Here is a 15,097-nt window from a genome sequence, read left to right on the forward strand (position 1 = left end):
GTATAGAATCAGCAACTAGAATTTTCATTCATGGGTAATTGCGTTGAGTCATGAGTTTGGCCAAATATGGCCGCGCTTTGAGTTCAGCGATATTTATATAGGGTGTCTGAGACTGACACCTCGAACTGAGTCTAATATCCTCGTTTGAAAAACTCGCCTTGGTTTCCATGTTTATTTCGCGAGTTGCTTGCACTATACGAAAGCTAGGCTAACCCAGTTGATTTTGAACACTCTCTGGCTTGCGAGATCAATCTTCTCGCGACAAGCGCAGCGAGCGAACCCAGTGAGCTCACAGTTACTGAATGTGTCTGTATGAAGGCTGGTTCGTTTGATTGGCTTCATTTTCTTCATTATTATTCACATAATGAGGTTGAAATCAGTGGACAAACCACTTATTTTTCAAGAAGTATTTAATAACTCGTCAAGCGATACAGGAGTGATGGAAAACAATCGCGTTTGAATGAGTTATTTGTAAATAAACTCGATCTGTCAAGAGCTTCTTTCAACTGAGTTTTTATTCCCGTAGCAGTACAGTTCCTGATAAATCCTCAGTCAGTTACAACTCAGTAAAATACTAAAAGAGAAAAAAACCTAGAAACCCATGGCCAGTTCCAACAGAAGGAGATGGACACTTGTACATGCACTTGCATGCATTACATTACTTTATTTACCCTCGGATTTCAGAGTAGCTTATGCAGCTAATATCTCCGTGCATTTAACCGTCAGATGAGAGATAGACCACCACATCGAGAACTACGTTCCCTACTCTTTTGCCATGCATGCCATGTACAGGGAAAATAAGAACATAAGTACTATAATCAACCAATTTCATTGGTAACTACGGGTTGTTAAGTTGAGGACTTTGCTTTCAAAACAAACTGTGTAACAAGTTGTCATTAGCTGCTTTCAGTATGATAAAATTATTGTGTTACATGAATGAATGTGGATCTGCAAAAAACCACTGATAGGAGCATTGACATCAGCGCTGCAAAGTAAGCATGTTTTTGTAGATAGCACAAAGTACTCATAAAGACAGAAGATGCTCCAGGCTGACTGCAACAGCACGAATAGTCAAATATGTTCTTTCCCTAAAGCTAGTTAGGACTGAAAAACAAGATCATCGTTGACAACAAAATGAAGGAATACATTAAGTCTTCCTCCTTGGTATTACCGGAAGCTTCGTGATTGGTGTGGTGCTGCAGCACATGATCAGTCTGGAGAGCACCCTTGCACAAAAATTTAGATGTAATTACGTTTACCATGGGCTCTGAGGATATCGACGGAGTTAACAAAACAGGCAACTCATTGCTTTTTTTAAGTGCAATATTCAAGTCTCCTTCCTATCACCAAATGATTTTCAAGCCTTCTAATCAGTAAATGCAGGAGGAGTTTGCTTTCCTTTAAGAGCTTTTTCCGGTCTTTTCCTTGGCCAACTTCTGACTTCGCCGAGCAGTAAAATTGCGATTGCAGGGAAGTTACACAAACGTCTTCCCCTCCATCTTAACAAATCGCCCGGCCAGCCATCGTGCACCAAACGCTTCAGACACCCTGAAATACAGGAGACACAGGGAAAAGTTAAAACGCTGAAGATCTGTACCTAAGCCAGTCATTCGTAGGACTTATTTAAAACATTGAAAGTTGTGTAAAGAACTTTAACAGCCACACCATTTCAACTCTCAAGGTTGAAACAAACTCAGATTGTACTGGCTTTTAGTTATAAGCTACTCTGTTTTAAAAAGTGCATTTGCTCAAATGAAAACCGATCATAGTTAAGTTCTATCTCAAGACATCAGCCGATTGCAGACTATTTCAGAGGTTTAGTCGCTTTGGTTTGAAACTACATGCAACTTTGGCAGTGACTCGTTTATTTGACCAGTTGTGGTGCCCATTGCAATGTAATGGCTGCAATAAACATTATTTTCTTGTAGTCCTAAATGATGATTATTCGATGATTAAAAACCCGGCGCCATATTTAATACGAGCAATTCATTTACTATAATTCAGTCAGCCTTAGCTGGCTAATGTCAACAGTGCTACATGCAAGGAAGACACAAGAGAGATTTTAAAGCCAGGATTAAGCATGAAGGATTACGAACGTAGCTAGGGGTCAAATTGTGGTTCCTTAATGTATCAAAGTTAATGCCTTCAAATAATTCCTATTACCTCTGCGAGAAAATTACTCTGTCTATATTTAATTCAAAGTAAAGTAAAATTCGAACAAGATCGGCTAGAATGCTTACGTAGGCAGTCTATGTTGTAAAACTCCAAAACATGACTTGACAAGTAACGCAGACTACATCCGAAAGGCCTTTCATTTGAGACATTTCAAAACCTGAATTTCAAGTATTTGAATTGGGCATGCATCATTGAAACACTTAATATATCTTGACCGATTCAATCTAAACTTGTTGCTTACAGATAAGTCGCCCAACTGCGAATAAAGTGTACCTTATGTAGTTATATATATATATCTGTAATCTCTAAACAGAATACGGGACGAAAGGTTGTATGCTCCCATTCGCCAACGCACGCCAACCGCTATGCCACTATGCACGTCATTTTGAATGCCACAAGATTTGCGTCGAAAAAGGAACCACATTCAGTGTAATTTGCGTGTTTTTCCTTTCTCGCATGCCACACACGCTGGTCAAATGAACAGGCAATACCCTCAAGAGAGTTGATCCATTGCTCTTGACATTTCTCTTCTATAGTGCGTTATTTGTTTACGTACAATGATTATTGATAAACTCTCATCTCGCTGCAGTTATCACGAACATTCATCTTCTGTTTCTTTCCTGGCTGCCAGAAAAAAACGCTGTTAATTGCTATCTTATCTCCAGTTTTTGTTAACAGACTGAAAACTCAATCTGTTTTATTTTCACTAGTCATTTGTTATTTTTTGCATTTTTAAAGCCTAAGAAATATGCGGTTATAATTGCGCAAGGAAATCGAAACTCTATTTGAGTTAATGATTTTCTTTCTTCAATTTTTTTGAAACTTTGCTCTATTAGTTTTGTTTGTAAACAAAATGTGTGAGCTGTGAAGTCCTTAAAAAAATATTTGTATTCACTCGACTTCTCTTGCCCTGGAGTTTTCCTAACACACAGTTTACGTGTTCAAATCGTTTAATTCGCGTAGAACAGGTGTCTAAAAGAATTCTTTAGTCTGTGTGGCTTTTCAAACGCATCGAAGTTTTCTTCACATAAGGAAGACATTAAAATCGTGAGAAATTCTTAATTGCGTCGGATAGAGAAGGCGGCGTGAAGCGGTCTTCACGAACTTGCAGTGCCGCTTGTTGAAACTGGGGCTTGAGATTGCTATCATTTTATGAAGGGCTGATGAAATACAATCTGGTGATGATAAAGAACTTTAACACATGCCATTCACTTTTAATTAAAACCGAAAAAAGTTGAAAAGTAATTAGATAAGAGGTCTGTCAAAATTTTACAAGGCTTCCGCCCAGAAATTAATTCTGGTTTTCTGAAGGGTGGTCTTGAATGCCGAAATTCAGTGCGTTATTTATGAGCTTTCCATGTAGTTTGATAAGGCAGATAAGTTATATTAGCCATTCCTTCCGTTATGTTAAGTGCACACAACGGATGCCTTGTTTATGCGACCCTCTATCAACAAGGCCATTTTATAAAGGAAGCAACACTTAGAAGCGGATTGTTAACCAGCAATCGCTCGTAAAAGTACTTACAGAAATTCAAGTAAAGCTTCAAATTGAAAATCTAGGAATGGTCACTCGAAAGTTTTATGACTGATCGTGCGTAAATTAGAAACATGATCGGGAAAAGGATTTTTAGTGTTCAGGTGGAAGCCATCACCGGCTCTTTTCATAACTTTCACGACAAGGCGCTACTTTATAGTAACTACACCTTCTAAAATAAGATTGCCTATTACACTGGACGGCACGTAATTGGACAATAAATCCGGTGTCATGACATGTTTGATCTATTTGAACTTTTAAGAGATCGTCGAAAAAAATCTAGTCAATGTCATACATTTATTCTGTTAAAAGACACTTTCACGACAGATTTTTTTTCAGATGCAAGTGACGTTTGGTTGAATCACGTGTCATGGTATGTTGTTCAGATGCCGCCTCTTGAAAAACACGTCCCACGGCTTGCAAAACAGTCACACGTTTACTTTGTAGCTGTTTACACATGCGCGAACCACATAACAACATTTCGCTGCCATTCGTTTACTTCTGATGAAGAAAACCAACATGTGAGAATAAAAGACGCATTAGCACCAGGCAAATGAACGATTTAGCGATGCGAAAGCTGGACGGGAGATGAGTTGTGCAACGCTAATGCGTTAAACAGCTGAAGAGAACGCGGCACATGAAAGGATAGGACCAGGAAAGAGACATTATCAGATTATACCCAATGTTTGTTTTGATTGTCGCTGAAGAGCTCTCGACAAGCCGACCATATTAACCTGACAGAATTCATCTCCTTTGCGCATAAAAATATCTCCGTTGAAATTAATCGCTTCCCTCGGAGCTAATCGACGAAAGGCCGCGCTCTCCAGAAATATCCTTTGCAAAGGAATGCTGAAGGATAAAGTTTTAGGACTGCTGCACCGACAGACAATAACTTGTATCGATTACACTTTCAAAAGTGGCGGCTGGGTATCGCTTTCAGCCAAAGTAGCGACTGCGCGATAAATGTACCTCTTAGCACGGTCGTTGCAAACCGTGCTCGTTTAGTGTGCGCTGCGAACGGTCAGGAAACGCAAACTCGACCTTCGGATATCATGTACCCGCGAAGTTTTAACTACAGCCGGCCTCCGCACCCTGTTACTCCACAAGAATCACACAGCAGTCCACCGCCGCTGTCTCACCCTCCCTATGTTTATAGCCCCCCTTCTCGTTACTCCTACAACGCTTATCCGTGTACTCCTAGCTATCCACCGAGTAACTCACCTTCTTACAGCCATATCCCTCAGCCGTTAACGCACTATGGAGATCCAAGGTTCATGGAGATGAGTCCCAGAGACGAAGTGCCAGTTCTCCATCATCTTCCTCAACAGTCTGGAGCGCTAGATCATCCAGAGCACCCACGTCAAGTCATGGAAAGCGCAGCGCAATTACTGCCGAGTTGTGAACAAGGTAATGAGACTATCTAATGCTTTTATTGATGTTTATTAAAGATCACACCTCCTTAAGTGCTATTACTACACTTGAAGTATTTATTACGTAGACTACCACGCACCTCAGATGAGTTTGTGCGGCGTTTATTAGCTCGCTAGTACTGCGGAGAAATGACTAACAATGCAATACTACAGACAAGACACGGTACTATATCACACATCTGTGGTTAGACTCGCCATACCTTTGTCAGTGTTCAGAATTTAAGCCTCGAGATCTTGCTTAGAAACTCTAGTACCAGTAAATATCAGCAAACAAAGGCAATGACCAGAGAATTTACAGACGATTGAAGACATGAGTTGCAGTGCTCAGGAAAGTTTACTTTAAAATCTAGACCGGGGCAGATAAGCCAGGACTACAAATAGGAAGCATCCGAGGAATAGCCAAATGAAAGCACATAACGGAATTTTAAAATTGCTTTCACCATGTAGTTATACAAATTGCTGGCGAGATATAACGGTTGGGACGCTGTACAGGCATATATCCAAGGAGACAGTGACCTCGTTAGAGAACATCCTCATTTTAGGCTAGTATCTCCTTGATCTGCTTGCATTTATAAATGTCAAGTGCTTCTTCGTCAACTAATTTGAAATTATTTAGTGTCGGTAATGTAAGATATCACTTATTGATCTTGGAATCTGTCTTCAGACTTGTTATAACCAAGTTCCAGGTTTATGCTGTTATTCGGGAAAGATAAGCTTGGGAGGAAGATCAACATAGATTCACAATGACCTACGTGGTTGCTTAGTGCAAAAATCTCGGGTCTTTCAATAGAATAATTCGCTCAAAAATGGAGCACATAGCTGAATAGTCTTGCAGATCAATTATGATAAGTGAATACTATGAACGTTCATATCTTTTTTTCCCAGCTCTTTGGAATATATATTCTTTGTTAACCACCATATACACACTTCAGTGCTGAATTGTTTGTCCAGTACTGATAAACATGATATATAGTTGTGCTGCGCTTTAACAAGCATTTCTGTGTAGTTTCAAAGCTAGAGAGGTCAGCTGAGTGGAATAGAAAACAAAATATATTTCAGTTCCATAATCTAGGTAATCAAAAGATTGCAGTGCAATAGTTGCTTACAATCTGGGCTTATCTAATTATTTGGAACTCGAAGGTTAAACATTCGTAAGAATTGAAATTACTCACGTAATTTAAATGAAAAATGTCATTTCCATTTGGACTTCAGATATTTCTGGGAATTAAAGTCCTCTCTTAGCCCCCTAGTGTGATCTTAACTCCACAGTGACAGAGATTGATGTCGTTGGTAAATCGTGCCATGTGAAAAGGTGGTAACTGAAAGTCTATTTAGGGCAATACTGGCGATAAAATTTGCGCAACACTTGCATGGATTAGCTCTCGAGAAACGAGGTTTAACACTTGAAGCTGATTAACTTACATCCTCTAGGTCTCGTGTCTAAACCGCACAACACATAAAAGCTTGCGATAACAGCAAACAAGGTGATTGCATACTTGTGGTCTCGAGCGGTCTTTTGTAGTCTTAAAATATTGACAAGCTGGGTTGTAAGAATCTAGACGTACTTGAGCTGTTTACCAGCCAACACAGAGAGGAAATTCCAAACTGGAAATGCATTACAACAAAACTTCGGTTGGGATGCCTGAAAACTGTCCTGTTGCCAATTATAATCTTGGCCACCCTGTTAATTCTCTTCGTCTGAGCTCTGCTTGAAAGAAAGATGGCGGACAAATCAGTTTCTGTACAGTTATTTCAGCAATTGCGGACATCAAACATATGCAAGGAGATAAAAGCTCTCATAAATTTCTTAGCTTCATTTTAATCTAGTCATTTTCGAAGGAATCATTTTCATGATCCGTGCCTGTTCATTCTTACAAAAGGGACTCAACATCTAACAACTGCACAACATAGCATTTCTCGACCTTTCAGTAGTCATTTCTCTGTACATTTTGCTATTCAAGGCTTTTAAAAGACAAGCTATTAAAGTATAATGGCAATTAAGATCATGGTGTTTGCAAAGGCGCTGTTGTGGAAGACCATAAAGCTGATTTATAAGAATTCAGTCTTAATGATGACAACTGCTCATCGATCAAGATCATCAAAACACAAGTGCCATTTGACAAGCTCAACTGATATACTAACTTTGCTACGTTCAGTTAGCAAGCTTTGATTTTATTCAAAATTTTATTAACTAACTGTAAAGTATTAAGCAAAAACTCCCGTTATAACGAGAAAGTAAACGGCCACAGCCGAAGAACAAAAACAGCTCCTACATTGAAACAATGTCTCACTGAACTTAATTCAGAAATGTGGGTAATTTTATTAAGAGGTTCTCCAAATGTAACAATGCATGCGTACTATTTGTCGTAAACTGTTGAAAACAAAACAGAAATGTAGAATTTTACTAACGAGAACCGACATTTTAGATGTTTAATGAAATGAACGCATTAAACTAATACCCTTGTTTCACTTACCGAAAAGGGAGTGTTTCGTTTGCAGTACGACTGACGCCGGAGGGTCAAGCACTGCCATGTGATAGCTGCACAAAATTTCATATACAAGGATAAAAAACAACTGATTCCTTTCTGCGGAATAAAAAGGAAAAAACCCTGATCATGGGCTCGTACTTTTACTGAAGTACTTTCCCCACCATCAACCTCAAACCCTTACTAATAATAATAATAAAAAAAAACACGGCTAAAGGTTGCATTCTCTTTGTTAATCCTTCGTTGGTGCACTTTGTATATTTTCAATTGTTTCTTCCCATAGCAACTATTCTGTTCGCCTGTTCACTGTTTTCTGCTCGAGCATAGCTAAGAATTTTATTTTGCATAGCCTGTCAATTGTATAACGAAACAGATGTAGCTAAAAGGGAAGGTCAGCTAAAGAAAAAATATGCAACAACAAAATTCCTCCAAAATGGATCACAATGCTTCGGCTGGGTTCTCCTGGGAACTTTCCAGCAGGAGCACCGCACGGTGATGAACGTTATTTTATATGATTCGTTGCAGTTTAATGGCAACTGGAAGCAGAACGGTCGCTTGTGCAGGGTGGCGAGCCCACTCGTTAGTCTCCATGTTGCCATACTAAACCTGTCTGCATTCCCTTATACATTTTCGCCTTTATCATAACCCAACCTTATTCCTTTGTCAGATTTTCACGCAATACCAGCGTCATGAAATTCTTCAAAGGCGTTTGCATTTTTCATTTGAAATATCAGCTAAATAACCAGCCTGACGCAATCTCACTTAAAGGAGTTGGGAGCTCCTGCACGATTATGTTCCAGGGCCGCCTTAATCTGTCCATGAGGAAACATGGTAGAATTAAGGGAAAAAATACTGATTGCATAGATGAAATATACAGTCATTAAACTCAGCTAGAGTAAAAATCTCTAAAGCGATTAGCTTTTGTGAGATTTATGCGGGAAATTTATTAGTCACAGCAGCTTTTGGATCTGCCGATTCAGTATTGAACAAAAGTTTCGGCAGGGTCAAGTTGGAGTCCACATCCGCGAAGGTTGCGCTGCGATTTCCTGAAGAAAATGTTTTTCCCAGCTTGATGTTTCTAAAAGTTGTTAAATCCGATAAATTTAGAAGGCTTTTTCTTCCCACGAAAATTTTAGACTATTATGAGCTAAACGAAGAAAATTCGTTTTCTAAGTAAAACTGAACTGGTAACGAAAACCAATTCAGGGAATCACTAAGACGCTTAGACAGAGTGCGGTTGAAAATTGCTCTCAAATCTCGACATCAGATTGTGGTTTGTTTTCTAGTCTACCGGTAACAAAGTTAATCTAATTATCATTTTCTTTTATTTCTGCAACAAAATGAGAAAAATGTCAGTGTTAGTATGGAAGCCCTGTTATGGTGGTTGTAGATATCCTTCGTCTGAATTTCAAACTTTTTCGTGTCGCAAATTCCAAAGGTCCTCGTATCGCTTTAGGAATTCCAACGCAAGTCATGTCGTTCGTCGTCATTTAATGGACCTCCTTGTCGCTGTTTGAAGGCTTTTTTGTCGCATGTTGGCAGTTTTACACTAGTTACAGGGCCTCAGTCTAGCGCTTCGAGGAACAACAGATTACCCCTTCATTATGTTATTCTTGTTGCTTTTGCAGCTGCAAAAACCGGAAAATCTACCGGAAAGAAAAGAAAAGAACGAACAGCTTTCACTAAACATCAAATACAGGAACTGGAAAACGAATTTCAGAGGAATAATTACTTGACAAGGCTCAGAAGATACGAAATCGCTGTGAGTTTGGACTTGACGGAACGACAGGTCAAAGTCTGGTTTCAAAACCGTCGAATGAAATGGAAACGTGTCAAGGGAAAACGATTGGAAAAGAAGGCTCCCATCGCCAAGAGACTTAGCACAAGCTCTGACGAGGATAAACCACAAGTATAAATGGTGTTTCATTCATGTACATCTATGACTACCACTTAATTCTCCATGATAGCTGAGGGATTTCCCAAAGACAAAGAAATTCCCTTTGAGCCTTTGAGCCCAAGTTTGGGCTACGTAGAGCGCCTTGTCTGGGTACTCTCTAAATGGCGTAAAATCAACTGAGCAGAGCGAAGGAATGGCGGATTTCCGAACAATATTAGTTACAGCGTGGAAAATAATTATATTGGTTGCTACGATTACAAAAAAATCTTTCACATAGCATTGCGTGAATTTCTTGGTTTATAAGCCAGCATTAGGGTTTCTATGTATTTTTCGAAACTGGAGAGCTTATACAACACTGCTTTCTCCATATAACTTTGTAAATGATATATCTTTAGCTCCAGAACATTTGAGTTGCTTATGCAAGTCATACAAAACTTCTTGATCCATGCAGCTTTGAAGAAATGTATATACACTGTACTGCTCCAGGTCTAGAACGAAAAGGGAAGGATGTGCGAGTCGGTCGCAATCCCTGTTGCAGTCTTTTCGAGTCTGTTTCATACGACTTCTGCATGTTTTAAGATATTGCATTGCAGAAACACATTTAGTTGGACTGGCGATGTTAGAGACTTCGTGATTAGCTAATTGAATATATTTTCTTGAAATATACGAGCGAATAAAAATATTTTCTACCAGAGAAACCGTTTGTGTTTTGAACAAAATAATTCAGTAATAAAATCAAATAAGTAGTTAGATGTATAGTCTGATAACAGGATGGTTAGTTTGAGTTTCAAGCCTCAACATAACGGTGGTTAGCAATAAAACCTTATCAGAGAGTTCAATAAACGAAATGAAATCTCTTTTAAATCATTCGAGACCATGACGCCATGATCTATCTTTGAGGAGCCCTTCGGTACAAGTACACCAGGGAGGGGTCCCAGGTAAAATATCGAAAGACGCAACAGCACTTCAGCAACTACAGAGCAAGAGATAGTTGCTTGTTGAACTAAAGGGTCTACTACGGAAATTAGTTTTCTGGATGTGGTAAAATTCTAATAAGACGTGAACTACTGGCATTTTCTTATTTGAGACAAACTTTCGTGGCCGTTTTCCAGCACGGCTTTCGACACAATTTAACCGCATGCATGTTCCTTTGCTAGTGACAAAAATCAGTATAATCTTTCCTCAGCAATCTTATTGCAAGGAATGGACCCCTTCAAGGAACAGTTGCAGAACGAGAAACAACCGCAGCATGTTAAATTTAGGGCCCTTTCCATTCGCCTCAAATTCCGGACATTTTGATTAGAAAATCAAATGATTCATTCAGCAAACCGGTTTCCGCGAGTTGTCGGCGACATGAAAGAACAGGCAAAAAACACGGGAGGCTCGGCAGTTTACCTCGTTGGATGCTGAAGGGAAGAAACGTTCAACAGTTTAATACAGAAATTTCCGGCATTAGTTTCTAACCGGGAATCGAGCAAAACCACCGGACTTACATCTTAATACACCACCCGGTTGTATTTAGGCAGGGGCATTTCATAACCAAAGATTTTAGTGCGGTATTTATATTTCAGTGCAGAGCAACTATTTCGTTCACCAAACTGCGCATATTTTCTGATCGTTTTCCCTTTCTTCCCTGTTATCAGTATCTAAATAAATTAGATTTCAAAGAGTTAGTGGCAAAAGCAGTTTATTCGTAATTAAACTAGGCCAAGCTGAGGTTAATCCATAGTCAAGCGCTCGCACGTTTCTATTGGAAGAACCGTGTATCCAATAGGAACTCGGATAAGTTAGGGAAAGGATCCAATTCTAGTCGAGTGCTATTTAGTTGTATTATTGATTGTCCATAATCGCAACCAAGAGACAATTTACGGAACGATATCATAGTGCTTCTTCTCTGTGTTCTCACGTTAAGATCCACTCGTGGTTCTGGTGGTTTAATCAGTTTGTAGCTATTCGTGTTATGTATGGTAGGACTTGGTCCTTTTAAAGTCATCTCTTGATAGCGATTCCCCATTGACCGTCGTTTAGTAGCCAGTCTCAGTTTTCGTCTCAAGATAAATAGGTCTTTTTTCATTTCATACAATTCCGGAAAACTTCGTTTGAAAAGTAAATAGCTAGTCACACAGCCAGAGGGAGGCACATTCCAAGACACCGTTTCTGCTAGACCGGGTTCCGGCAACCAGGCTGACAAATCAGCCTAGCCATTGTTAATAGAGGGAAATGGTTATGAAACCGGCTGGCAAAGTTCGTTGTTGTATGTTTTTGTTGGCTATTTTGGGGGTTAACCCTACACAAAACCTGGCAAAATATAAAAAAGGTTATGTGTACTCGTACAGCTAACCAATGGAAGCATTGCGATTATGCAATTGCATAGTCAATGAGCATAAAACAAAAGATGTGCAGGGTCAAGGACCTTCCAACATAAACCTTAGCCTGTTCGTTTGCTACTTTGATGTTTACCAGGCTTCTTAACCAATTTACTTTGGCCTAACTACTCTTCCTCTCGACGTGAATAAGATTACGTTGATGAAGAAGAAAATGATTTGTTGATCGAGTTGTAGTAACTCAAACCTTTTTTTGAATTCAACTGAATCTCGGGTATCAGTCCCATGTAAGACCCCTATTGAACATGTTTATTAATTTATCAATTCCTTTTAATGTTCTATCTGAGGAGTCGGTAGCAAATCAGTCAATATCCTCTACTCTTTCTTTGATTTGATTACCATGAGAAACTATGGATTGAAGAAAGCATGCATTGAGAACTGGCTGGGTCTGTTAAGGAGTGTGAGAGCTAATAAGCTCCTATCCTGGAAACAATTTTTGCAGAAAGTTTGTAGCTTAGGCCGCATGACTCGTGACCGCACAGGTTAGTTTAGTGACATTGTAACATTATTGCCATGGACACCTATCACGCAACCCAATAACACTTTAATTATAGCACCCCGCCTGATTAAGCTCCGTCTTAATCGAAAATTAACTGTCTTCCAGCGACTGTCTGTAAATAATGCTTGTGAAGACTCTGCTTCACAAGAACAGAGCATATGAGAAAGGCTCCTAAAAACACTTTTATTAGGAAAGGTTTGATAATAATTTGTTAGTGAATGGTCCATTTTTATAGCCACGCCCCCTCTCTAGTCGGTTTCTTTTTGTCTCTTCGCCTGACGTAAAAAGACTTCCGTTATCAAAATATTCATATGTGTTTTATTTCCTTTGTTTATCAAACAACATCATCAATTAAAAACCTCTTTCCTACCGCAAATCATTCCACGCAAAAGTCTGTGCAACTAATAAGTACGTAAGTGTGTTTATTTCGATAAAATCGCCCTCTTTGTTGCAATTCCCTCTTTTCAGTATCCCATGTTACCGCCAACGAACCGCGAACGTCACGCTCTTTGCAGCCTCGGTAGTGAAACGCTTCGGATCAACCGGTACAAAGTTGTGCTAAGCTTAGACATTGCCTCATTTGTTAACGTCGAAACATCTCTCCCTGTTAACAATAATAATAATAATAATAATAATAATGATGATGATGATGATGATGATGATGATGATAATAATAACTCTATTTATACAGCGCCATGGCGCTTTACAAAGAAATGGACAAAACTATACAATCAGTAATAATACCTCTATACAAAAGGAACAAGTTAAAAAATTAAGTACAGTTCGAAAAAATTAAAAAAGTTAGCAATGAGTAGCTGTCCGGCCCAAACAGCTTAAAAAGGTATGTTTTAAGGCCCCTTTTGAAGCTCTGGATAGAGTTTGACCTGCACAAGGCAAGTGGCAGATTGGGGCACATACACTAAATGCCCTGTCAGCATAGGTTTTTGTGAAAAAAACCTGGCTAATCTAACAGTTAACAAAGTGCAGCCACACTAAACGGGAACTGAAGATAAGCGATGGTCACATAATGACGTCAAATATAATGAAATGATGAAATACTATGTTTATTGCCGTTAAATATCGAAAATTGTGCCAATCACTTAAGGAAAGCATTTTTCGCAAAAAAACATAAAAAAGGAGATAAAAAACAAAGAATTAAATAATTAAAATAAATTGAATTCTGGTCAGCCTTCAGCTATTTGGGATTCTTAATAATTATAACAAGTTTTAGTATAAATCTAGTAGCGTTCACAAATGCCGTTCGCTGTTTGGCTACGCTACTCACGTTCTATTCTGTGATAGATAGTGAGTAGCGTAGCAGCGTGCGCTGGAGGCCGCTTCTTTGTGTTTTCGAAGTGTCAGTGAAGAGGATTTAGATGAAAGTTTGAACGACTAGTAGATTTATATTAAAACAATTAGATTATTCGCTCTCGAGTTCATAATCTAATTGTTTAATATTACAATAACTACCGGTATTTTCAATCTAGAGCGTGCATTTAGGAGCAGTGCTAATTACATGGATTTCATTTGTCTTGATGCAATTAAACAATTTATTTATTATGTTTGTTTGTTGATTTATTAATTTTAAGACTAAAATGGAGACCTGGCACCCACACGACACGAATGCCCTTTTCCGAAAAGATGTTTGTTCTTAAAAATTAGATCAAATTTTCAAAAAAAGAAAGATATTTTTGATTCAGTGTTTCTTCCAGAGAAGAGAACAGCTGACGTACTGAAAATGAGTTGTTGCTAAAGACAGAATTTTCAGGTATTTTGTAATTAAATCTCTTACTTTTTGTGGCAAAAAGTGTCATAAAAAATCATCGCATATTACTTCCTTAAATTTTCAAATATTTCGGCTGCCATCTCCACCATAATCCCCCTCTATAAAAATACCGCTACTAAAAGGGCTGTGGGCTGGTTTCCGTCGCTAAAAGCCATCGATCACGTACGAGTTGTCCAGTACACACTCGCCCTGCTAAAATTATCTTCTTGAAAAATTTATTTTCAAACCGTCATCTGAAGGAAGTTTCTAAATCCGTTTGTGGCCTTTATTAATATTATTGTTGTTTGCCAAATTTGTTTTTAGTTTCGCTACTTAAGCTGTTAAAAGAAAATTCAGAACTGTGAACGTGATTTTTGATCGAGCTGAAGTTTCTCGTGGATTAGTACAAAAACAGGAAAATTTGGTAGTTACATGATCTGTTGATTGATAGAGCATTAAAAACATTTAATCTTTACACCCGTCAAATTAAGTGCAATGTTGTTTTATGTCTCATGTATTTAATAGCTTAAAGAAAAAGGTAATCATCATTTTTGTGTCTTTTTCTAAAAGCAAGCCTTTCAATGCAGAAATTGCCTGACCCTGGATTCAGAAGACTAAACAGCTAAACTTCAGTTTGCCAAAGCGAGGAGACGTGTGCTTGTGACTATCGGTTTCTACGGTTTACACCTTTATTCGTGGTTTCCTGACAGAGAAAGTAAGTGAGTAAAGTAAAGGACTAAAAATAAAAGTGTTTTGTTTTGTTTCAAAACAAGAGTCTCTTGATCAAAACTAAAAAAAGATACAGTGCTGGAATGTCCGTAGGCGTGCTAAGCATGGCATTTAATTTCAGAAAATCCAAAAGAGGAAAAAACAATGAAAAAGACACATATATGAACAGCTTAGGTTGTTAAAATTTTTAAGCCGGAT

The 15,097-nt window shown here is 38.6% G+C and overlaps 2 protein-coding genes across 2 annotated transcripts in view; both read left to right on the top strand.

The window, feature by feature from the left end:
* LOC145486221 (histamine H2 receptor-like) overlaps positions 1-15,097 on the top strand; it is a 126,128-nt gene that overhangs the window by 32,161 nt on the left and 78,870 nt on the right. The window lies entirely within an intron of this gene.
* Positions 4,145-10,212, top strand: LOC145487704 (uncharacterized). Its single transcript, XM_081466525.1, has 2 exons — positions 4,145-5,116; positions 9,254-10,212. Exons 1-2 carry the CDS (start codon positions 4,762-4,764, stop codon positions 9,538-9,540), a joined length of 642 nt encoding a protein of 213 aa, XP_081322651.1. The 5' UTR covers positions 4,145-4,761; the 3' UTR covers positions 9,541-10,212.

This window comes from Orbicella franksi, chromosome 5, assembly GCF_964199315.1.
Source record: "Orbicella franksi chromosome 5, jaOrbFran1.1, whole genome shotgun sequence".
Taxonomy (NCBI): domain Eukaryota; kingdom Metazoa; phylum Cnidaria; class Anthozoa; order Scleractinia; family Merulinidae; genus Orbicella; species Orbicella franksi.

What these genes read in the sequence shown, in the direction of transcription:
- LOC145487704 (XM_081466525.1), top strand. Translation starts at nt 4,762, where the DNA reads ATGTACCCGCGAAGTTTTAACTACAGCCGGCCTCCGCACCCTGTTACT. An exon ending in ACTGCCGAGTTGTGAACAAG is followed by an intron (nt 5,117 to 9,253) that starts GTAATGAGACTA and finishes TTGCTTTTGCAG; the next exon opens with CTGCAAAAACCGGAAAATCT.